This window comes from Aspergillus steynii, assembly GCF_002849105.1.
Source record: "Aspergillus steynii IBT 23096 chromosome Unknown P170scaffold_3, whole genome shotgun sequence".
NCBI lineage: Eukaryota > Fungi > Ascomycota > Eurotiomycetes > Eurotiales > Aspergillaceae > Aspergillus > Aspergillus steynii.
In genome coordinates this window covers 3192890-3216732 of record NW_020194400.1, presented here as the reverse complement: position 1 = coordinate 3216732, position 23843 = coordinate 3192890, and the positions used below count along the sequence as shown (strand labels likewise).

Below are 23843 nucleotides of genomic sequence, written 5' to 3'. Positions count from 1 at the left end.
AGAGATTGTACTCCGTACGAGAGGAAATCGCCATGTCGCAATGGCAGTATAAAGGAATGCGCCCCACGCATCGGATAATGATGGATGGTGTCAGCAACAAGAACTTCGGAGGATTTCACCATGGGTCCATTTTCTGCCCCATCCCATATGGATCACCATCTAGCGGAGAAGATTGCGTCTCGGTCGCACGACTTGTTTAATGCCCGAGAGGGTCGCCCGCAGTTAGAGGTTACCACGTTTGATCGGAGGAAAGATAGCGCCAAACGATGGTCTCTGCACGTCAATGAGAGCTCCAGCATCAATGAGCTGTCGCAGTTGCACAGTCTGACAGTGAGCCCCAACAGCCGCCTGCCCCAAGTCCGACAGGAGCTAATCGATCGATTGTTGTGAACCTAGGAAGATACCGATGCCTGCGCCCATATCTATACGATTCGACATTTACGATCGTGGACGACGTTGAACATATCCCGCGAGCTGTTCGAACGCCTGCTGGCCACGTACAATGTCTTTCCTCATTTCTGGAAGACCGTCCTGACCTTCGGGCGAAAGACGGAAGAAAACGAATATGCATTTCCGACGTTTCGGGCGAAAGGCTCTCGCGCAGAGCATGGGCGATATGAGGGTTCGATCTCTTGAAAATATTGGATGGGATGGAAGCTGACGGGATCAATAGAATTGACATACGTGATTCGGCGCGTGGAGCGAAACAATCGCTCCGTGGAACAGGGAGAGTGTCCATGGTCAATCCGCCAAACGGGAGTATACCACAAACTGCGATACCCAGACAGCGCGTCCGAGGATAAGTCGGTGTTTATATTGGTTGCACCGTCGCGAGTCGCCGAGGGTGATATTGCAGCGTGCTTTCAAGAGACCTCGCCCGAGAAAGACACCATGAAGCCAGCCTTCGTAGTGCACGAGCGACTTGTCATGGATAGTCTGAAGGGCTGGATGGAATATATGGCCTGGTTGGAGGAAGAGTCCAAGCAAAAGGTATGACACTGTGCTTTTTCTGTAGCAGCTACGCGATTGGAATCTTGAATAGAGAGCTGACTTGACTTCCTAGTCGAATCGCGTCCTCGTCTCGGATATCGACAGCAAAAAGATCTACTTCAGCGCCGACGATCGTCAGCGTCTAAAGCAACTCGAAGACTACATCACGGACTTGATCGTAATTCTCCAGACGATGAACGATACCGTCTCTCGCATCGGAAAGAGTTGTCAGCGATACTGCGAAGTCGGTTGCCAGGATACATGCTCGTGCCGTTATATGGTTGAAGAATTCGAGGCATGTGCGGCAGAAATCCAGATATACCTGCAGCGCGCAGAGGTACTCAAAGCTCGAGTGCGATCGACTGAGCAACTGGTAGGTTTTCTTTTGATTCCGATCGGCAGGAGTGCTAATCAGGCGACAGTTGTCCGATTTACTTGGCTATGAGGAGACCCGAGCATTGAAGCGATTAGCGCAGATATCCCACGACGAGAGCCATAACATCACCGAGCTTACAGTGCGTGAGACTTCATCCTTCGAAAGAGACGTCGCTGATCCTGGTGTCTGATACAGAAGCAAAGCGTAAAAGACGCTGCGGCCGTGAAGATGCTGACCATTGTCGGCCTGGTGTATTTGCCCACCACCATTGTAGCGGTACGTGGGTTGTTTGTCACTTGAGAATGACGACTGATTGTTCTTGCTCAGAACTTTTTCTCAACCGAATTTGTCAAAGTCAACGATCAGGGAGATATGAACATCTCGAGGGAGGTTTGGATCATGGCCGTCTGTGCCATTCCGTTGACCTTCATCACGATTGGGGTGTGGTGGTTCTGCGTGCGATACGAGCCATGGACTGATTCACGGAGGAAATGGAATCAACTGATTGATTTCTGTCTGCGAAGAAAGAGGAAAGAAGAGGGGGATTTGGAAGGAGGCATCCAGCGGACGTCCACGGGGAAGGAATCCGCCATGTTCAGTTTGATGACTTCGTTTACAGATCGCGGGCCATCTCCCAAGAAACCAGATTAAACATGTGTATTAAGAGATGTTTTTTCTTTTCTCCTGTATTTCCTCTCTAAGAGTCAAATTTGGGTCTACGTAATCTCTGGTGTGGCTACGGACAAGTTACAACACTCACCGCGGGCTGCCAGAGTAAGCCCTAATGAAAAGTGATCGGATCAGGCGAATTCTCTCCTCTCTCACCTGATCGGGAGAGAAAGAGCAGGAACTTTCCAGCAGCCTCCAAAGAATACGAAGAAACCTAGCTCACTAAGCAGGCCAGGGTAGAGTGCGCCCCGGCCACAGCCTTGACTGGACTCGGTCCCCGCAATCGTCCACTCGAGTGACGGTCTCGAGCAGATGGGGAGACGGTGGCATTATGATCAGGTCAGAGACAGACTGCATATACTTTTTCTTTCCTTCCCTTCTGTCCGGAATGGCAGACAGCCGGAATCGGGGCCCAACGCATGGAGGAGGAAGACCACCGGCAGTCTGTCGTGTCCCCGGACCCCTGCTCTCGCCTCTCACTGCCTCTCTCCGTCAGCTTTTGACTGGCCATCGGCCAATAGATGGTGGCTGTGAAGGCGACGGAGGCTCGCCAGTGGTTAGTAATCGCCTGTGCAGAGTTGACGGCGTGGATTGATGATGTCCGCCTCCCCGTCAGTCAGTCGCGGGCAAGCGTTGAAACCCTCCACTCTTTGCCTTTCTCCGTCATCCGCCTCCTCGTCCCGATCCCGACTTTGGACCAACACCCATCTCTTATTTCTTTCTTTCCCCTTTGCCACTCGTTACCTTTCAATTTTATTCTCCCATCAATCATAAATTCAATTTGCTATCCGTTGTCTGCGTGCCCACTGCTGGTGTGAATTCGCCTCCCACCCACCCGTTCGCCCTCCGTCCGTCATAGTGTCTTCCATGCGTCAAATTGCCACTATATTAATAGCCCGTGCCACAGCTTCGAATACTTACCCTATTCAGGCGTGACACGATGAAGCTGTTATCACTGGTCCTCTTTCCCCTGCAGTGCCTGTTTGTATGCCTTCGTCCTCGGAAGCAACAGCAGCGAATCAAGCTTCCCGTCGCCGAATCTGACCACATCCCCGAAAGTCAACGACCGTTGCTCCCTGCCCCAGTTGGGATCGACGGTGGCAAAGGGTTACGTCCTCCGACTCTGTGCCGAGATGTATCAACGGCCAGCTCCAGATCCGTCCAAACCGAGCCTGGTTATAAGCAACTGAACCCCGCATTGGCGCATCTGCGAGATGATCTGCGAGATGCAGTCCTCGAGTGTCCCCTAGATGGGTTCGGATCATTCATCCCAACGTCAGTCCTCAAGAAACTCATCGACGAGGACACCGTGCGTTCAATTCTTCAAGGCGGGGGAGTGGTTGCCCACGATCACATCGACGAAACAACCCGGCACATCCTCCAACACTCCCGAAAACTCTTCGCCATCCTAGTCGATCGCGACAAGGCATGGTGTATCAGTGAGTTTATGGAGGAGGGGATTGGGGATGAGGATCTACCGTTCATTAGACGAGCCAGTGTCGGAGAACAGACCTGGACGCTGGAAACCCGTCAACGGCGCTGCATCAAGACGCTCGAAACTTGGGACCGCGAATCTCTCAGATCACTCGAAAAGGAGCAGTACCGCATGCTTGCGCCGCTGTTAGAGACCAAAAAACACCACGAGCTTACCGAACTCCAGACCCTCCCCTACATCGCACTAAGCAGCGCGGATACTCAGGAAGGCACGAGCACTGAGGGTGGATACGGCGAAGTCTTTCAAGCATGTATCCATCCCGACCACCACAATTTCTGGGAATACTCATCATGTGAGGTAAGTAAGGGAGTAAAGTCCTTCGAACATCATGGAGCTCTGCCTGCACGTTGTATGTCCGTGGCTTACTGGTTGGCTCCTTAGGGCAAAGGGCTGTTGGTCGCAGTCAAAAGACTTTACTCCTCCCAGGAGTCATCCTTCACGGCCGAGAGACAATTCCACGAAGCCTTGGGCACGAATCATACCCATGTGCACGTCATCGACCTTCTGTGCACCTATAAAAAGGGAGGGAAATATCATCTGGTGTTCCCGTGGGCGGACGGGAGCCTCCGGAAGTACTGGCGAGACAGGCCAGCGCCGCCGTTCGACGTGCGAACACTGCTGTGGTCTTTGAAGCAGATGGTTGGCATCGCCAGTGGCCTCTCTTTGATCCATCAGTTCAACGGTGGCACATTGTTCGGGCGGCATGGCGACATCAAAGCCGACAACATCCTTTGGTTTGCCCGTCTGCAGGACCATGACGACCAGGACGGTATCTTGCAAATCGCTGACATGGGTCTCGCCAGCTTTCATCGCCTCGGATCCCGGTCCAACGTGAATCCTGCATCGATAACCGTCCCCTCCACATATTCTCCGCCCGATGCATTTCGAGGGAGAAGAATTTCCCGAGCCTGGGATATCTGGAGCCTGGGATGCATGTACCTCGAGTTCGTCACGTGGATCGTGCTCGGGTATGAAGCCATCGAAGACTTCTCCAACTGGCGCGGCAATGACGATGACGACGAGGTGTTCAGCTCCGACTGCTTCTACACGACGGACTATCAGGAAATCCGAGCCTCGGTATTCGAATGGGTCGATCACCTCAAAAGTCAGGACAAATGCTCCGCCGTCATTCACGATCTGTTGGACTTGATCATGACCGATATGATCGTCCTAGAGCCTCAGCTGCGCATTCCATCGCAAAGAGTCTGGCACAGACTCACCGAGATCGTTAATACCGCCCAGGCAAGCCCGGAGTATCTGCTGGACCCTGTGCCTGTGCCTGTGCCTGATCGGCCATTGTTGGACGAGTAATACTCGACCTGACAGGATTTCCATTATCAGTATCACGACCACGACTCGAACAACCCGCGTTCAATTGTAATTGACCGCCATTGTGCTATATACCCCATTGTAACACTTTTTCTTTCTCTTTTTGCCTCACCTACTATTTTCATTCTCTTGCCGGACTTGATCGTGGTTGATGTGGTCGTGATGATTATTTAACTTGAGATGATGAATGTAGAGTATATTGACGTGAGTGAGGACCATGCTGATGAGCAGATAGGTGTATATGGATTTTTAATTTCTGTGGGATCTTTCTTTGGGTGGGATGGGACGGACTGATAAAGGGCGTTGTCGGGTAGAAACTTAGGCCAGATCTTTCTTTCAATCGCAACCAATTAACCCAGCCACCGAGTATGAATGACGTGGTGCAATGGCAATCGGTATGCAAACGAATCAGCCACGCGGCTGTCGTGCTTGTTCTTTGTGTCTCCTTCGATCATCCGTGTCTTCTGCTTGATTCGGTCTCGTAAGTCGCTTACAGATATTTAAAAAGTTAGGTTGGGAATCATTGGACTTTCTCTAGTTATACTGCAGGCGATGCTTGACATGTCACAACACGTCGCTTGGCGTGTTACGGAGTAAAGCCGGCTCCAGAACCACTCCAACTTGACGACCCACAGGCGGTCTCTACGGCAGCAGACACAAACGATATTCTCGACCGGGGTAAATCGTTACGCTACATTGCCAAGCAACATCAAGCCTGCTACTCATGAGTAAATTCAACATGCACGCACAACAACAGGACTGCTTAAATGTGAAGAACCACTATCAAATCACCCATATTGACAAGGCACCCGATCTTATATGGACAATGTCATCATGCCTGCGCAAGATATCGGATCGCTTTTCCGAGTCATCGTTATAAGTTCACGGGCAGTTGAAGACCTCAACACCGCCAACAACACCAAAAGCACGTCAAAATCACCCAAGAAAATACATCATGGCAAGTCAACCCGATGCCTCATACATTGAACCCCAATCCCAAAACACCCGCACTATACTAACAACCCCAACCAGTCTCTCCCAATCTCGATCATCAAATATGCAGCCTCCCCGGAGCACGCAACCATCGAGTAAGCCAACTTCCTACCCCCTTCAACCCGACCTAATCTAACCCGACGACTTGATCCAGCATCGTCGCAGTCCACAGCCTCTTCCCCTGCACGCCCCCCAACGAGATTGGCTCCAGCAACTGGACCACCGCATCAGGAACAAACTGGATCCGCGAGCTCCTGCCAAACATCATCCCCTACGCCCGGATCATGGAATACGAATACAACGCCAACGCAATCTTCCATCCCTTCAGAGAGCGAAAAATGCAGACCCAGGCCCTAGACCTCCTGCAATGCCTTTCGACCGCCAGGGCCGTAAGTCCCACCACCCCATCCCCAGCCCCAGCATGCAATAACAAATCACATCCCAGAACCATACAACCCGCCCCCTCCTCATCCTGTCCTACAGCCTCGGCAGCCTCCTCGTGCAAGAAGCCCTCTGCACGACCCTGCGCGAGCAAAAGTACCTCCCCATCTCGACCATGACCTACGGGCTGGTGCTCTTTGGTTCCCCGCACCGGCCACCCTGGTACATGTCCTGGGGGAAAGTGGTTGGCGAGATGGTCGAGAAGATGGGCCGGCCGGTGCGGGAGGTTCGCGAGGGCTTGAGGGTGCTGAATTCGTACTATACGCGGTTGCAGGACAGTTTCCTGCCGTTGTTGGCGGTTTATCGGTATTATCTTTTTGTGCAGAAGGGGACGGCGGAGGGGGGGAGGAAGGTAGGTAGTTTTTTTTTTTTTTTTTTTTTTTTTTTTTTTTCCTTTTTGTCTTGGGGTAATGGAGGCATGCTGGCTGACTGAGTGATGTAGACTGGGTATCCGTCAGCACTCTGTGCGGGGCTATTAGGGAATCAGGAGGTGAGGTGTATTCTGGACCGACAACATCGGGATCTATGCAAGTTTGCGTCGACGGATGAGGATTGGAAGGAAGTGGCGCGGGTGCTTGAGCAGGCTGCGGATGCGGCGCTCAAGTCGATGAATTATAGTATAATATTTCGGGAGCGGGGGACGAGGTTTCAGTATTGCGATGCGGAGGAGGAGTTGCGTCTCAGGGGGTATGCGTTTGAAGGTGAGTATTTAGGACTGTGATAGCAAACGCGCAAGACTGATGGAATCGTCGAATATAGAGCTGGATGAGCCGACACCGCTCTTGTCGCAGGCGGTGGAAAAAGCGAAGGACTTCCTCGAGAAGGTCAAGAATGAGAAGAAGGAAGGACGGTCCGGGGTGGATTACACGAATGAACTCATCAAGATCTCCGTTCGACGGGCGGGATGGATTATGCCGAGGTCGTTTCTTCTTACTGCGTATCATTTGGTATTCACTGCTCATCTGGAAAGGACGATGTTTCGAAGAGCTAACAAACCTTAGGTAGAAGGCTCAGCCATGGATTACGATGGAAGAGCTTTTCTGGCCCTGGAGACCCGCAGATTCCTCTGCCTACAGGTGACTCGGACCCTCGACCGAGCGTTCAATGCGCAAACCCTGGAGGGAGAGAATGAACAGTCTGCGAGGGAAGCCAAACTGGGTCGTCAATTGCGACAGGAGCTGGAAAGCCACGGGGGAGATCTATGGGAGTCGATTTTGAATCACATGCGGCTTCATAATGAAGCCCGCGAAAGGATGAACAAGATATGTGCCAGCCAGCATCCTCTCAGGCGTGATGGAGAGGAAGTAGCCCTGCAAGAATGGCGAGAGACGTTGAAGACGGAGCAGGGACTATCGGAATGGAGAGCACGGCTGGGGATAATCCGGGGCATCATTCAAATAGTCTTCTCGATGTGGTAGAGCTCGATTGTTGGCAGAACCTGATATTGGATGTCATTATTAAGGGCATGCCCCTAGCTATGTTATAATCATAATCTAAGCCTTCAGAATCTCCTTCGCAACCCTCTCCCCCGACCTCACAGCCCCATCCATATACCCCGTCCAGTACTCCGCCGTCTCTGTGCCTGCAAAATGAATCCCACCCACCGGCTTCCTCAGATAATCCTCTGCATATCGCGTCAACACCCCCGGCGGCGCATACGCCACGGGCCCTCCCCTCGAGAACTCCTCATGATCCCACCGCTGGATAACCCACGAACTGACATTCGCCGCCTCCGGCCCAAAATACCTCACATAGTCCTTGACGACCTCATCCTGAATCTCCTTCTCCGTCAAGCGATCCAACCTCCTCATCTGATCCGCCTCCATGAACCCCATGATCGCGCCAAAGCTCTCGTCCGGCGGCGAGCTATCAAACGTGGAGCGCACCGCCCCCGAATCGCTCAGCACCTGCGCATTGAGCCCCTTCGCGCGCCACCACGGCGACTCGTAGATGGCCACCGCTTTCCCCAGCGCCCCCATCGGCATGCGCTGCGTCAGATGGTCCCTCCCCGGCGGCAGCAGCGGGTCGTACGTGATTCTCGCGGCTAGGGGCGGCGACATCGCCACGACCACGTGCTTCGCCGTGATGCTGTGCGCGTCCGACTTCACCACGTACTCTCCCCCGTCTGTCTTCTGGATCCCGCGCACCGCCGAGTTGAGCAGGATATTCTCCTCGCCTAGCTTCGAGGCCAACCGCGTGGCCAAGAGCTGCGTTCCCCCGCGGATCCGACTATCCTGCGCCGCGCCCGTCACCCCAATCAGCCGCTCCAGCGTCCCCACGGAGGTCTCGTTCCCCGCGGCGGCGATATACGCCGCGATATAGAGCAGACTGGGCTCGGCCATGTTCGTGGACCAGATGGCGCCGACGCCGAGTTCCAGCAGGAACTTCGCGTCCGAAAGCGTCAGGATCCCGTCCGCGAATGTCTGCAGATTCACCTCATCCCAAAGCGTCGCGTTCGTGTGCTTCCACGGCGCCGCAACGTCAATACTTCCGGCCATGCGGTCCAGCTCGCCGATCACCGCAACAGCCTGAAGCAGCGCATCGTTGCTTATCCCCGTCGGGAGGCCGGTGGGAGTATTCGGGTCATAGTGCGAGGCCGACCCGTTGCGGTACAGCGTGTTATTACCCAGATTATAGGTCGGGAAGGGTGTGAGGCCCAGGTAGTCTGCGAGCGCGAGCACGCGGTCTTGTGTGGGCCCGATGAATTCGCCGCCCGCTTCGGTGAACCCGCCGCCTTGGACGGGGGCGTTGTAGACGCGGCCGCCGACGCGGTCGCGGGCTTCGAGCACGACGAAGGATTTGCCGGCGGCGGAGAGGTCCTTGGCGGCGCTGAGGCCGGAGAGGCCGCCGCCGACGATGGCGACGTCGACGGTGGTTTGGAGGGCGAGGGTGAGGGAGGGGAGGGTTAGGGCTAGAGAGAGGGAGAGCCCGGGGAGGAGGTTGTGGGTGTGCATGATTATGACCTCGTGGAGCTGGATTTACTCCGTGTTAGAGGGAATGCGATGAGAGAAAGCTAGGACCGACGGCTTTTTTATAAGCTGAAGGAATTGCCTCGTCGAGGCGAAGTCGAACAGCAACCAGTCACACTGCTCCAAGGCAGAGTATTACATGCTGGGATGCATGCAGTAGTGGCGCTCGGCACTCGGGGCATGCGGTCATACCAGCCCTGATGAGTATCCTCCGTGTCGATCTTTAATCTCTGGAGATGGATTCATTTCCTATCCTTGTCTCTGTCTGCATTTATATTGGCGACCGGAGCTAGGCATCTCCGTTAGTGACTTCCGAGACCCGAGAATGTACACACCGAACAACGAACAGCGAGCTCCGAAACTGAAGATCTCACTTACAATGCCGTTTAGAATCAAAAAATGCTGACTCCTCGGCATTCAGAAAACAAGAAAACAGGAATCGCAGTCAGCCGCCCCCAAAGATAAAAATAAAAAACGGGGCTGCGATGCGCACCCCGCCTCAGCAGTCTGTCCCGACGCTAGAGTGCGAGTCCGGGGTCCCTGGTTCGTAATCTCCGTTCTCTAATAAATGTTGACTCTGATCATACGATTCATTTCAGGTCAATATCGCTGCTGGTTTTTATTTCTTCTGATATTACATCGTTGCTTTGAGAGAAAAAAACCCCCCCGAACAGATCAAATTTGCCTGTATAGCCAAATCCAAAAAGCGCCAAAAGCCCACCGCTATACAAACCCACGATCCTCGACCAAGATAAAGAAGAGCTTATAAGATCGTGAAACCCAAATCAAACCGGTCGCACAAACGCCTCAGTGCATCTGCCAGGGCAGGCGTACCTTTTCCGTCTTGCATGGACCAAGACCAGGATAAAGCTTGGCAGATCCCTCAGACAGTCATTGTTGAAATTAAATCATAATAATGAAGGGTATTATTCATTTCCACCCGGTTTGACTGATCCAACGGTGCTCGAAATACGAGATGGCGCTCCTCAGGATTGGTGGGGGAGCGGAAGGAAGATGTCTCCTTTGGAGACGAAGGCGTTTTAGCAGCTCCTTGGCCCTAACCAAGCAGTCAGTATTATGTGTCTTGCTAGTGATGCCATTTCTTTTCACATACGGACTGGCCGGTGAGAGGGGCTTGCTGGGCGCTGGAGGGGGAGGCGCGGGAAAAAGCTTTGAAAACTTTGAAAAAAGCCCTATTCAAATTTGTTAGCTAGAACAATTTTTTTGAACAATCATATTAATACCTACTTACATTGTGACTGTTTGTAGTTTGTTGGAAGAAGACAAGAAAGAAAAGAACGCTGTCCGCGTAGGACCTTTGCTTAGAATCATGAAGACATTAAAATCGCAGTCTTCTATCGACAATAGAGGCTTTCGTTCCGTCTTATCATGATGCAATTTGGCACGAGCCGCAAGGAAGGGCTAAATATTCGTATAGAAAATAAGTATCAGGGTCCTGTCGAAACAATTTCTGTCCGGACCATGCCCACTTTGAAGGTACCATTTCCTAAGATCACTGGATCCGCCAGGAAGGAACGCAAGGTGTGTAATAAGGAAAGCACCTGTGTCAGGGCATACTACCTTCACTTGCCAAACTCCGCGCAGTTATTTTCATTACTCCATATAAAGAAATCAGACAGTTAGATATTAAAAGGTCGGAATATAGACCGTAGATATCTTTTGTACTTAAGATTCGATATACCCCCTCGCATATTGTTATTGATGCTTTTCAAAGCATAGAAACGTGCTGAAAGAGTTGTTCAAGCTGTTGTTGATCGACCACAATGTTGTATGCATGAAACAGCAGACGGCTTCATGGCTTTAGCTTTTCTTTTCTTCGGGGAGTCATAACAAGAGATTTTGAACGTTCTTTCATTTTCAAACTTGCAATTTTCTGCGAGAGCAATCGAAGCAACTGCAGAGGCACGCGTTTCAGCTTCCAAGAGCCCACGATCAAGCGTCAGGCACGATCTCGGAGTTTCGACTTTTCGGCTTATCTGTCAGAATCCCATGATTCAATATTGGTGACATTTAGGGAAATCGATCCCATGGCTGCAATGTATTCGTCGGCATCGGCCATTATATTGAGTCTCCAGCAAACTTTGTTGAGGATTTTTTGAAGTTCCGGGTAAGTGAATTTGCTCCATTTCGTTGCGGAGGTCATTTGATGGTTGACCATATAGTCCGACGTTTGATGCAAGGCTGTTACGCCCAGGGAATGAGTTAATAAAATTTTCAAGACGGTTCAAATCCTTTTCAGGGACCCAGCTGAGCGAGTGGTTACCGAGAGACCAGTTCCAACTGTCTGGATTCCGCTTGGGGGATCTCTTTCAACATGTCCCAACGCTCTCTAAACTGAACAGGAGCGTGTCGATGCGTTTTCTCCAATGGGCTTCCCAATCATCGTTCAGAGCAACAAAATGAACATTCTGGCCTTCGAAGAAGGTGTCGATAGATACCGCCTTGTCGTAAATGCTACTTGCGAGATCCATATAAATTGGATGGGCATATGGGTGCTCAAGAAAAGCTAAGATTTTGTGGAGCCTGTATGAGACGCTAGTATCGTCTTGTGGTAATTTCTGTTGATAAGCCATTTGAAATCCGAAATGACTATGTTGTATCCCCTTCTGTAAATCAAGTTTGTACAAGGCAAAGCCTTGAAGTTGCCCTTGCCGATTATCTTTTGGATATGAAAACTTCTGGGTCGCGAAAGAAACTGGCTTCGTCGAGCGTTGAAGCATCAATCTCACCGACTGACATCATTTTTGTTTCCAGCTGGAAGTGGATGAATTGGCTTGGGCTGTCAAAGTCATCCGTGTATTTGTTCACAAGATATGTTGGCTCTAAACATATCAAAAAGGCCTTGTAATTTGTGTGCGTGTCTGAAAGAGCCTCTGTTAGTTTGGCCGTCTTATAGCATACTGGATCAGATCAAACCTACATCCGGGGCGGCAAATATGGTGAAATAGGTAGAAGTCACTGAGGAACCACCCATTCAACATCTGCGATTTCGAAGACTCCGACGGTGGCATCAGCTGGCTATGATGTTCTGAATGCTAGATCCATATAGTCCGTTGTGTTTGATCGTTCGGAGCGAGGCGACCCATACCCAGGACATGGGGCTGCTCGCCTCCGGTTCAAAGTCGGCTTCATATATATAAGCTGTTGAGCTGTAGGAGAGTAGGATTCTGTGAGAGAAGAGAAGGAGAGGATGCAGTTGAAGAGGGGAAGAATCAGGATTGAGATATTGAATGGGTGGGCCATGGAGGTGAATGTTCTACTGGAGAGGGGATAATTCCCCTATAGCCGGACTTTTCCTTCTACAATGGTGAATATTGAAGTAATTTCCTTCACTGGTCTACTGATCGAAATTGCGAGCCTCCTAGTCACAGTTGCGAGATAGTGAAGCAATGCAGTAAATCTTTCCACTACCGCAACAATGAAACAAATTTTGCGTCTGCCTGCCCCTAGAAAATTAATTAACTTGCAAACATGTCTGCTATCCGGCATCCCGGGTACCTGTACCCGGGATCACCAGCGAAGTTTCTCCGGAATGTATAATCCGCTCAGCTATTAATGTCCAGCAACGAAAATAATCAGTAACCACGATATCCACCGCCTCCCACACTCCCACAAACTCCCCACAAACCAACCGGGCAATTAACGTGACTGCCTTGCGCTATACTCGATAGGAACTCGGCTGAGGGCTCATCTCCGAGCAGCAGACTGCGAGATTTGATGCTGGTGATGGAGTGAACAAACTAGGGTACCGGACTGCTGGAAACGGGGCGCAACGGTTTTCCTCATACATCTACATCATGCATGATTTTAAATAGGGCTGAAATAGATCCAATGAGATACCAGGGGGACCTGCTTGATATAAGCAATTGTACAGCATCCAACAAAAAGCCTGAAGAAATCCATGAGGACGCTGTTATCCCCGAGTCTCCGAGGAAGTCGGCCTGGAGTTCCCGTTCGGGTTAGACTGGTTCCACAGCCTCAGGCACGGATTGACATCGAACTTTCCCTTACGTACGACACGCTGCTCCCTGAACGGAGTCTGTCCGGTCGAACGTGGCAAGGAAAGTTAATTATACCCAGAACAAATGAAAAAGAAACAGCTGAGGCAGTTGGGTGTTTCGTGTCGTGGTTCATAATTGGTATGATTGACCGCAGTCAACCCTGATAGAACTTCTATCATAGAAGTGAACACCCGAGCCTCTCAGACATTCGAATCGGCTACTAATTCCAAACTCCGGGTCAGTCTCTTCCGCGAAATATAGCGTGACATTCTTCAAGCCCTGCCGACTGTGGAGACCAATTAAGCTTACTCCCAGGCAGCAATCAGCATGTCCCAATCAATCTTATCAAGATCTTTCCTCGGTTCCACTCCGATGCCGCGTCACCCTGGCAGGGCTGTTCAACTTATGAGACCGTGGAATGACGCGGCAGATCAGTCTAGTCTGGCTTGATGTTCTTGGCTGTGCCACGCAATATTCTCTTCAATCCGGAATGAAGCCTGGTCTAGAGACTGGCCATCGCAGAGGGTCGGAGTATAAATAGACCTGCATGGCCGTTGGTTAAGATCTTGTCAAGCAAGACATTCGTTTCTCTACGCTCATTCTTAACCTTCTTTCTCTTCGCCATGCGCCCTCATTCCAGCGTGGCTGTCGCTGCCCTGGCAGCAGCGGCCAACGCCGTCTCTCTGACTGATGTCTGCACCAAGTCCAACGTGCAGGACGCCCTTCCTTCCAACGGCACCTTGCTGGGCATTGATCTCATTCCCTCCGCCGTCACCGCAAGCCCCGTCTACAACGCCTCCGCCGGCATGGGCAGCACCGAGACCTTCACCTACTGCAACGTGACCGTCACCTACACCCACACCGGCAAGGGCGACGAGGTCGTCATCAAGTACGCCTTCCCCAAGCCCTCCGACTTCAAGAAGCGCTTCTACGTCGCCGGCGGCGGCGGCTTCTCGCTCTCCAGCGACGCTACCGGCGGTCTGTCCTACGGTGCCGTCGGCGGCGCCACCTCGGCCGGCTACGACGCCTTCGACAACAGCTACGACGACGTCGTGCTGTACGGCAACGGCTCCATCAACTGGGACGCCACCCACATGTTCGGATACCAGGCCCTCGGCGAGATGACCTCGCTCGGCAAGGTCCTCACCCGCGGCTTCTATGGCCTCTCCACCGACGCCAAAGTCTACACCTACTACGAAGGCTGCTCCGACGGCGGCCGCGAAGGCATGAGCCAGGTCCAGCGCTGGGGCGAGGAATACGACGGCGTCATCGCCGGCGCCCCGGCCTTCCGCTTCGCCCAGCAACAGGTCCACCACGTCTACCCGGCCACCATCGAGCACACCATGGATTACTTCCCTCCGCCCTGCGAGCTCGACAAGATCGTCAACGCCACCATCGCCGCCTGCGACCCTCTCGACGGCCGCACCGACGGCGTCATCTCCCGCACCGATCTCTGCAAACTCCACTTCAACCTCACCTCCATCATCGGCGAGCCCTACCACTGCGCCGCCCAAACCAGCACCTCGCTCGGCTTCGGCTTCAGCAAGCGCCAAGCCCCCGGCAGCTCGACCAGCTACCAGCCCGAGCAAAACGGCACCGTCACCGCCGAAGGCGTCGCCGTCGCCCAGGCCGTCTACGACGGCCTCCACAACTCCGATGGCCAGCGCGCCTACCTCTCGTGGCAAATCGGATCCGACCTCAGCGACGCCGCACCCACCTACAACAGCAACACCAGCGCCTGGGAACTCAACATCCCGTCCACCGGCGGCGAATACGTCACCAAGTTCATCCAGCTCCTGGACCTCGACAACCTCTCCGACCTGAACGGCGTCACCTACGACACGCTCGTGTCCTGGATGACGACCGGCATGGTGCGCTACATGGACAGTCTCCAGACCACCCTCCCGGACCTCACCCCGTTCCTCTCCTCGGGCGGCAAACTCCTCCACTACCACGGCGAATCGGACCCCAGCATCCCCGCCGCCTCGTCGGTGCACTACTGGCAATCCGTGCGCTCTGTCATGTACCCGCACCTCTCGGAGCAGGAGAGCCTCGACGCCCTGGCCGACTGGTACCAGTTCTACCTTATTCCGGGGGCGGCGCACTGCGGCTCGAACTCGCTGCAGCCGGGCCCGTATCCGCAGGTGAACATGGAGACGATGATCGACTGGGTGGAGAACGGGAAGAAGCCGAGCCGGTTGAACGCGACAGTCTCGGAGGGCGATCATGCGGGTGAGACGCAGATGCTGTGTCAGTGGCCGAAGAGGCCGCTGTGGAGTGGCAATAGCTCTGCGTTTAGGTGTGTGGATGATGAGAAGTCGATTGAGAGCTGGACGTATGAGTTTGAGGCGTTCAAGCTGCCGGTTTACTAGGTGTCGGACAGAGATTGCAGGAGGGGGGTGTATATGTATTGTATGATCGTTCAGTAGGGTGAACAGAAGATAGGAAATTGCTTAAGTGTGGTTTAATCATTCCAGGCTTGCTTGAATCCCCGGGTCAATCTATTCGTAAGACATCTGAACCCATCTTTCCATATAGAGTTAGCGTGTATTATCTGCTCGACTTGTCCATGATCGGTTCGAGATGGGGGCGGTTGGTTGCGATATCAAGAAAGGTAAAACAGATAATAAAATAGGGAGGTTGTGCGATGGTATATATAGCCGGATACTTTTGTTTCACTGTTATTGTTTTTTTGGGAAAGAAAAAAGAGACAACCCATTAGGACGAAATCTTTAAAGGAACAAGGCTGAACCAAAAATATATATCCACAGGAGGAAAGCGGGCAAAGTGCGAAAAATGTGTTCGTCGACAATCGGACTCCGATATTTCATCATAAAAGCTCAGGGTGAGTGCTAATACACTTAGAAAAGATCTACCAACACTAAATACAAGTAAAAACATCATGGATGTCAAAAGAGGAGGTGTTGTCCACAACTACTCGACAGCTGCCATCGCTACACTGCCTATCGGCAAATGCTGAGTATAGTCCACTCTCCATCCCAGCCCTTCAACAATCAGGCAATTTGGCCGAGTGGTTAAGGCGTAAGACTCGAATTGAGAGGTTTTCCAACCTCCTCAAATATTGATATCTTATCCCTTCGGGGTCGCAGGTTCGAATCCTGCAGTTGTCGATTGATTCTTTTTTGCTTGTTCTTTTTTTTGGTCCCTCGGGTCTGGCCGAGTTGGTGGCACTTTGCCCCGCTCTTGTTAGTGCGGGATGTCCGTCCACTTTTCTCTTTTGCATCCACTCAACCCACCATGTACAGCGTCAGCCTTCCTGTCGCTTCGATACCCGAGCTTTTCATCAAAGATTCAAACTGATTCATCGCCATTTCTGATTCTACTAATCTATCGTCTAGAGTGATCGTCCAACACGTATCCCGATAAGGCTCTGTATACATCTACCACTCCGTACATGTCTCCAAGATGTCAGTCAACGACCGATGAGGCTCTCTTGGACCATCTGCCATCTAACTCTCCTCTGTATAACACGTTAACGAGTCTAGAGTGCTCGTCTCCCCGCATTGCTCAACCTGTTTACTGTGTGTGGTCCTGACGGGACGGGAAGGGGCCGATCTCCAGTACAATGGACCATCAGCCTCTCCATCAGCCTATCCACTTCATCCCTTCGTACGCTTTTCTTACTAAGAAGAATATGGGCGTCGGGGCGTGTAACCCACGACACCCCGGGCACGGCTCTTTCCCTATTCAATACAAGATAGACAAATCGATGCAGATCAATGGCGCCGCCCCGGCTTTCAGCTGGCAACCTTGCAGATCCGGCTGATTGATCGCCGGTCACGATCTCGGTCGCAAATATTACCTGGCAAGAGAACCACCCTTCCTGCCATGGCATCCTCTTTTTCGCAGTCACTTTGCTTGGCGTTCCCGACACGATGACCATGCTAGACAGCCCTCACAAGACGGAAGACGAGCAGTTGCTTTCTAAGTCACCCGCGGTCAGAATCAAGAAACTGGTTGCGCCTTTTAGAAATGCATCCCCGAAGTGGAACACCGTCATCCTCGACACTTGGACGTGGGAGATCATCTCAATGGCTTTCAGCATTCTTTTTTTCCTCGCCATCGTTGGTGTCTTGGGATTCTACGACCAGAGGAAAATGCCCGATTTGCCCCAAGGATTAACGTTGAACACCGTCGTGTCCATTCTGGCCACTGGCTCCAAATCTGCCCTTCTTTGCATGATCGGCACTTCCATGGGCCAGTTGAAATGGCTGTGGTTCTCGGGGAGAAAGTCTCCACTATATGACTTGCAATTTTTCGATGATGCCAGTCGTGGACCTTGGGGCTCAATGATGGCCCTGCTGAAATGGCCACAAAAAGGACACCTCCTGATTACGCTAGGTGCCTTGATCACAGTCGTCTCCCTCGCATTCGACCCATTTACACAACAGATCTTCAAATTCCCCGTCAGAAATGTTCCCAGCGATACCAGCAATGCAACGGCCAAGCAGGCAATACTTCCATGGATTCCAACGGATGGAATTGACTCAAGAATATTCGATGCGATGAACGCCGGGATCTACTCAGCCGATTTCGAGTTGGATCCGGTTTGCCCGTCGGGAAACTGCACTTGGCCCCCCTTTCAGTCGGCGGGCTGGTGCAGCAAATGTGAAGATGTCACCGCTCAGGCCACGCCTGTTGGCTGTGATATTACTTCATTCAATACCAGCCGACATGAGGACCAAAATTTGCCCTGCAATATTACTTTTCCGGACGGATCTTGGATTAACGTTGATTTATATGGGTATTGGAATGAGATGATCTCTGCCCATGTACTGTCCATTCCAATGGTACAGGTGACGAGGGTCAATAATGAAATAAAAGGGCCTCATCTGAACCAGACCATCTTGGGAGTCTACAGCCCGCTTTCAGCATTTGTTCTCGTTGAGTTTAGGGACCTCACTGCCCCAGTTGCCACCACATATTCTGTTGAACAGCTCCAGGAGAGAACCGGTATTACGCACGCCACGGAATGTGTATTGTCACCGTGCGTGAGGACATACAATGTGTCTGTCTCTGGAGGAGTTCCCTCCACCCGGTCTTCACTACCTGATTTTGGTGAGATATTTCACCCTGAGCATTACCCAGGCATGAAAACCACACCACAGAACCGCGAGAATATTGACCAAAAGGAATACGAGAAATCCTCAGCATGCTGGAAGCCTGATCAGGGGCAGTCTGTCGATGTTATGTTAACCACGGACACATGGCCGACTGCGTCCAACTTGTGGCGCAACAACACCAAATTTGCCGGCTGTCCAGTTCATGATTGCACAGAATTTATTGATTTGGTGGGAACAATATCCTCACCTTTTGTATACAATGGCTCTGAACAATTTTGGCAATATCCCGACCCGGACCAGCGAAGGTTATGGCCAAGGTCACCGCCAGCCTTGCAGCACATTATCAGCTCCGGCTTTGCACATGTTATGGAGAACATCGCAGCGTCGTCGACAAAGTACGCTCGAAATATCAGTAATCAGATGGCCTATGGCACTGTGTATGAACCGCAGACGTATGTTATAGTGGATTGGCTCTTTCTGACACTCCCAGCCGTGCTGGTCGCGTTGGGGATTGTCTTTCTTGCGTCGACGATCATAGTCAACAGCAGGCAAAACTTGAGTCTGTGGAAGTCCTCTGTGTTTCCTATGATGTACAATGAACTTATGAAAGAGATGGACATTGAAGGGTCTGCCAGTGCTAGCTCAATGGAACGGACGGCACGGGAAATTACAGTGAAGCTTGAAGTGTCGGATACTGGGAAGAGGATGCTGGTGGCTCAGAGGTCATGAGGTTAGTATAGATTTCTGCTAGCAGGTGAGCGATATGTTGTTTTGCCTGCAGTATTGGGTAGGGTCTGGTAAGGTTTATCACTTGGACACTTTGAATGGTGCAGCAGCAATATGATATTATCTTGGTCATGAATTAGCAGAGTGTTCTACTTTCAGAGCTGATTACGTTCACCCGGAACGCTGCAATATCGAACGCCAAAAGTCCATCCATCCTGGAATCTACGAAGTCTCCACAGGCACCACGGTCTCAGCAACTCGGGACTTCTTTTTCGGACTTCCTTCCTGGTCCTCCGACCCAGCCTTCTCTGCCGCCCCATTACTCTGGCCTACCGCCGCCGCCAACTTCGCCTGCCGATGCAGCGCCCTCGGAGGCATACTGCCCGTCTTCGCCCTCTCCAGAGTCCTCTTCCTCCGACTCTCCCAAGGCCCATCATCCTTCTGACGAATATAATACGCTAGATCCGCCGTCGGATCCCACTCGGTCTGCGAAACGCCGATCCCCAGCCACGAGAACCGATTCCCCTCATACACAATCTCCCAATCATCTGCTCTGGGCTCCTTCATCGCCTCCAAATAGTGCAGCGTACTTCCCGGCCACGTCGTCGGGACCCGGCCCCCGATGGTGTGGTTGTTATGCGAGTTCCGACAGCGGTCGGTCCAGACCGCTTTGTCCATGAAGGAGGCGACGTGGGCCTTGAAGTCGTCGCAGGCGCGCTGCTTGGGCGCCATGCTGTGGATCGGCTCGGTCTGGAACCGGTCGATGAAGGAGCAGATGTAGTCGGCCTGGGCTTCGATGGCGACCAGCGTGGGGCCGTTGGACACGGGCGTCCAGGGACCCAGCATCGTGAAGGTGTTGGGGAACTCGGGGATGCCGACTCCCATGTAGCCGGTGACGGAGTCTGCCCATTCGTTTTGCAGGTTGCGGTCGGATGGGCCGAGGATGGGGTATCGGGGGATGTAGGAGGTGTCGAAGCCGGTGGCGCAGATGATCACGTCGCCGGAGTGGGCGGTTTCGTTGTTGCTGGTGCAGCCGGATTCCGTGAAGGAGGTGACGCTGCCGTGGACAATGCTGACGTTGTCTTTTTGGAGGGTCTATCTGGGTCAGTTTATGCTGAAGAGAGGGGGAGGGATGGAGGTACCTTGAGATAGCGGAAGCCGGAGGGGATGACTCTCTTGCAGCCGACAGCGAAGTCGGGGATGAGTTTCTCTTCGAGCTCCTTGTCTTGGAAAAGCTTCTTCATTTCCGACTCGAGTAGACCCTTGCACTGTTCCTGCAAGACCGTGTTCTTGAGATAGACCGCTAGAAAGAGTTAGCACAAGATCAACCACCACAGAACAGAGAGCAAGCATACTGAAAATACTGTTCATCGTGCGCTCATTATTCCGCCTCAACTCCAACACACTCTCCGGATCCTCGACAAACCGCTCAATCTCCTCTTTCGAGAAGGCGCCCGCCTCGGAGCTGATATCGGGCAACACCCACACGGGCGATCGAATGAAGATCGTCACGCTCTTCGCGATCGGCTGAATCGCCGGAAGGATCTGCACCGCCGAGGAGCCACCCCCGATGAGCAGCACATCGCGACCCTCCAGCGACACGGTCTCGTCGTAATCCGCACTGTGCAGCTTCACGCCCTGGTAGCTGTCCAGCCCCGGGACGTCCGGCCACGCCGGCTTATTCAGATACCCCGTGGCGTGGACCAGGATGTGACACCAGTCGGCGCGGGTCTCGCCCGACGCTAGATCCTGAACCTGCACGAGCCACTGGCCCTTCTGGGCGTCCCATCTGGTCTCGGTGACGCGATGCTCGAGCCGGATGAACTGCGCCAGGCCGTATTTTTGCGCAAAGCCCGCGAAGTAGCTGCGGATCTCGGACGAGCCGGCGTACACCGACGACCAGTCGGCCTTGGGCTCGAACGAATAGACGTAGTTGTGCGAGGGCACGTCGCAGGCGCAGCCGGGATAGCGGTTCTCGTACCACGTACCGGACACGTCGGGGTTTTTCTCGTAGATCTGGCGGTGTGAGTTGGAGCTTAGAATTGGGGGAATGGGCACATACGGTGAGGGAAAAGTTGGCGAACGAGCGCTGCAGCTTGTATGCCAGACAGAGTCCCGAGGCACCGGCGCCCACGCAGATCACCTTGACATGGCGCTCGTGGTGGATGGCGTCTTCACGCGAGGGGTCCATCGTGAGGATTAGAAGATTTCAACGACTCTAGATGCGGATGTTGCATCGGAGACGGGAATGCGTGAATATATTGAGTGTTGCCACGGTTCAGGAAGACCGGAAGCGAGTCAAGGCCTGGATGGATTCTCAGATGTTTGGCCCCTGTTCCTCTAGTTCTAGTTCTAGTGTCTAGTGTAATGACAACGTGGTGCCATTGTGATAAGAGTCCAGACTAAAGTCCCGCATTTCGGCCCCATTTTTATGAAGTGATTACAATCGAATAAATCTTATGAAGTAGAACAATCCTCACGCTAATTTCTCACGAATTAGTCAGGTCGCGTGGAAAAAGAAGCCAAATCGACGGTACGCGACAATCTCAGTTCTCTCCTTTCACCTCTCCGATCTCTCCATCATCCCTACTCTCTCTTCACCTCCATTCCATCCGAACACACCATCATGCCACCTCTTGTCCTCCTCACCGGAGCCACCGGCTACATCGGCTCGCGCGTGCTTCTGGAAGCCCTGCGCAGCGGCTACCACGTCCGCATCAGCGCGCGCACCCCGGAGAAGGCGCAAAAAGTGCTCTCCAACCCCGTCATCCAATCTCTGTCGCCCGGCGCGCGCCTCACCTCCGTCGTGATCCCCGACATCACCGCGCAGGGTGCCTTCGACGATGCCCTGCAGGACATCACCTACGTGATCCACGTGGGCTCCCCCGTGCCGGTCCCCAGCTACGATCCGATGACCGACATCTACCAGCCGACGGTGCAGGGGACGTCCAACCTCCTCAGCTCCGCGCTCAAACACCCCTCCATCAAACGCATCCTCATCACGTCCTCCATCGTCGCCAACATGACGCCCATCCCGGACCCGAACGTGCGCGTCTCCGCCGCCTCGCGCGTCCCCATCCCGCCGCCCACCTCCCTCTCCTCCGTCTTCGAGGGCTACATCCTCGGCAAGATCAACGAGATCAACAACACCGACGCTTTTGTCGCGTCGCACAGTCCCCATTTCTCAGTCGCCCACGTCATCCCGGGCTACGTCTACGGCCCGAACGTCCTGTACCCGGGCGACAACGACGCCCTCGTCAAGAACTCCTCCAACGGCCTCCTCATCGCCTCCGTCACCGGCGTCGCTGTCCCCGTCCCCGTGCACGAAGGCTTCGTGCACATCGCCGACCTCGCCGACATCCACCTCAAGGCGCTGGAGTACGAGCCGCGGGAGGGCGGGCCGCGGGCGTTCGGCGCGTGCAACTTCGCCGACTACGCGGCCACGTTCGATATCGTGGCGAAGGCGTATCCGAAGGCCACGGCGGAGGGGGTGTTTTCGAAAGGGTCGATGCCGACGCTGCCGGCGCCGTATGACTCCAGCGAGACGGAGAGGGAGCTGGGGGTGCGGTTTCGGTCGTTCGAGGAGGCGGTGGTGGATGCGGCGGGGCAGTTTTTGGAGAATTTGGGGAGGGAGAGGGTTTAACTTTCATCGTCTTTCCATTTTCGTTCTTTTTTGAAGGTCGGGTGTATGTAGACTATACAATAGAATGATCCTCGGCTAAATGAGATACCTTACATACTGCGTACGGAGTACTCCGAAGAACCGGATCAATAAGCTCCAAGGCACGGCAGTGAAGCCGCGCACAAGCCAACGGCGTCACGCTAGCCAGACGATGGACGGTGGACGATGGGGGCGAAATGAAACCGGACGGTTTGACGGACTGGACTAGGATGTTCATGTAATCAACTCCGATCACGATGATCTCGGAGAATTTGCATTCCTCCGAGATCGACATACGGCAGGTGGCTGTATAACATATCCCCTGCCCTCCCCCCTGTCCTCCCTCCCAAACGAGAAAAAGAAGAAAGAAAACGAATGGAAGCACCGGAAGTGCTAAACCCCCTCGACACACTCTGCAGGGTTCCCCTCTTCTGAGTCTTGTTGATCCTTGCCTCGGAACTGCGCTAGAGACGCGGTGATCTTTTAGCGTCCGGCAGCCACTTCTGCTGCTCTTGGATTATTCTCTTGGATCCTCTTGGGTCTGGCCCTACGTGCCCTCCGATAGGCACTGTATTTCCGACTCCGGTGTAGCATTGCATTGGTTTCTACTCCGTAACACATACTTTAACTGGGGGCTTTTTTTTTCTCACCCCTCGCACATGGCTAAGTACCTGTCGAATTAATAATCGACACCGCTAACATGAGGGTTACATCGGCCCCCAAAGGCCTGCATCGGAGGTCCGCGACGTCTTGGGTTGGGCCACGCCCTAACCTGAAGAATCTAGTCTTGCGATGCGACGTGGTTTTAATCAATCCAAACCAGCCAAATCAAATGAAACTAAATCAATAAGCCGTCCCATCCGATGCCCGTTAAAAATAAATGAAAAATATGTACAATCTATCCTGCCCCTCCTGTCTTTTGGGGCCGGCCGTGCTCTGCGTTGTCTAGAACACAGACTCACCTCATCCACTCCACTACTTTATCCCTGCCACCATGCCATGCCATGCCACGCGAGGGGCCAGTCCAGTCCCGTCCAGTCGACAATCCCGTCCTCCGTGCCCCGAAGCAGAGGATGTGACACAGACAC

The 23843-nt window shown here is 53.1% G+C and overlaps 7 protein-coding genes and 1 non-coding gene across 8 annotated transcripts; 6 read left to right on the top strand and 2 right to left on the bottom strand.

Moving 5' to 3' along the window:
- Positions 1–120: 120 nt before the first annotated feature.
- On the top strand, positions 121–2017 carry P170DRAFT_354283 (uncharacterized protein; the record flags this gene model as incomplete). Its single annotated transcript, XM_024844022.1, has 7 exons — positions 121–330; positions 397–622; positions 674–990; positions 1064–1367; positions 1396–1505; positions 1562–1642; positions 1694–2017. The coding sequence occupies 7 exons, from the start codon at positions 121–123 to the stop codon at positions 2015–2017; spliced, it is 1572 nt and encodes a 523-aa protein (XP_024706251.1).
- Positions 2018–2975: 958 nt separating this feature from the next.
- Positions 2976–5988, top strand: P170DRAFT_446129 (protein kinase domain-containing protein; the record flags this gene model as incomplete). The annotated part of the gene is made up of 4 exons (XM_024850769.1): positions 2976–3093; positions 3286–3827; positions 3912–4783; positions 5892–5988. 4 exons carry the CDS (start codon positions 2976–2978, stop codon positions 5986–5988), a joined length of 1629 nt encoding a protein of 542 aa, XP_024706250.1.
- A 1732-nt stretch (positions 5989–7720) lies between these two features.
- On the bottom strand, positions 7721–9669 carry P170DRAFT_381998 (flavin monoamine oxidase family protein). Its single transcript, XM_024845592.1, has 2 exons — positions 9641–9669; positions 7721–9551 (listed from the first exon to the last, which is right to left on the bottom strand). Exon 2 carries the CDS (start codon positions 9245–9247, stop codon positions 7787–7789), a length of 1461 nt encoding a protein of 486 aa, XP_024706249.1. The 5' UTR covers positions 9248–9551; positions 9641–9669; the 3' UTR covers positions 7721–7786.
- A 4238-nt stretch (positions 9670–13907) lies between these two features.
- On the top strand, positions 13908–15656 carry P170DRAFT_474495 (putative tannase; the record flags this gene model as incomplete). Its single annotated transcript, XM_024853153.1, has 1 exon — positions 13908–15656. The coding sequence occupies one exon, from the start codon at positions 13908–13910 to the stop codon at positions 15654–15656; it is 1749 nt and encodes a 582-aa protein (XP_024706248.1).
- Positions 15657–16301: 645 nt separating this feature from the next.
- On the top strand, positions 16302–16415 carry P170DRAFT_t80. Its single transcript has one exon. It is a non-coding gene; the product is annotated as a tRNA-Ser (tRNA).
- A 765-nt stretch (positions 16416–17180) lies between these two features.
- P170DRAFT_474494 (DUF3176 domain-containing protein) lies at positions 17181–19097 on the top strand (the record flags this gene model as incomplete). Its single annotated transcript, XM_024853152.1, has 1 exon — positions 17181–19097. One exon carries the CDS (start codon positions 17181–17183, stop codon positions 19095–19097), a length of 1917 nt encoding a protein of 638 aa, XP_024706247.1.
- Positions 19098–19189: 92 nt separating this feature from the next.
- P170DRAFT_436023 (flavin-containing monooxygenase) lies at positions 19190–21421 on the bottom strand. The gene is made up of 4 exons (XM_024849069.1): positions 21157–21421; positions 20450–21110; positions 20237–20397; positions 19190–20189 (listed from the first exon to the last, which is right to left on the bottom strand). Exons 1-4 carry the CDS (start codon positions 21283–21285, stop codon positions 19317–19319), a joined length of 1824 nt encoding a protein of 607 aa, XP_024706246.1. The 5' UTR covers positions 21286–21421; the 3' UTR covers positions 19190–19316.
- A 137-nt stretch (positions 21422–21558) lies between these two features.
- On the top strand, positions 21559–22828 carry P170DRAFT_436022 (cinnamyl-alcohol dehydrogenase). The gene has a single exon (XM_024849068.1). The coding sequence runs from the start codon at positions 21721–21723 to the stop codon at positions 22735–22737; it is 1017 nt and encodes a 338-aa protein (XP_024706245.1). The 5' UTR covers positions 21559–21720; the 3' UTR covers positions 22738–22828.
- The last annotated feature ends 1015 nt before the right edge of the window (positions 22829–23843 follow it).

Coding starts and splice junctions, on each gene's coding strand:
- P170DRAFT_436023 (XM_024849069.1), bottom strand. CDS start 21,285: ATGGACCCCTCGCGTGAAGACGCCATCCACCACGAGCGCCATGTCAAG. Junction 21,111..21,156: donor TCGCCAACTTTTCCCTCACC/GTATGTGCCCAT, acceptor TCACACCGCCAG/ATCTACGAGAAAAACCCCGA. Junction 20,190..20,236: donor CCGGCTTCCGCTATCTCAAG/GTACCTCCATCC, acceptor TGACCCAGATAG/ACCCTCCAAAAAGACAACGT.
- P170DRAFT_381998 (XM_024845592.1), bottom strand. CDS start 9,247: ATGCACACCCACAACCTCCTCCCCGGGCTCTCCCTCTCTCTAGCCCTA.
- P170DRAFT_436022 (XM_024849068.1), top strand. CDS start 21,721: ATGCCACCTCTTGTCCTCCTCACCGGAGCCACCGGCTACATCGGCTCG.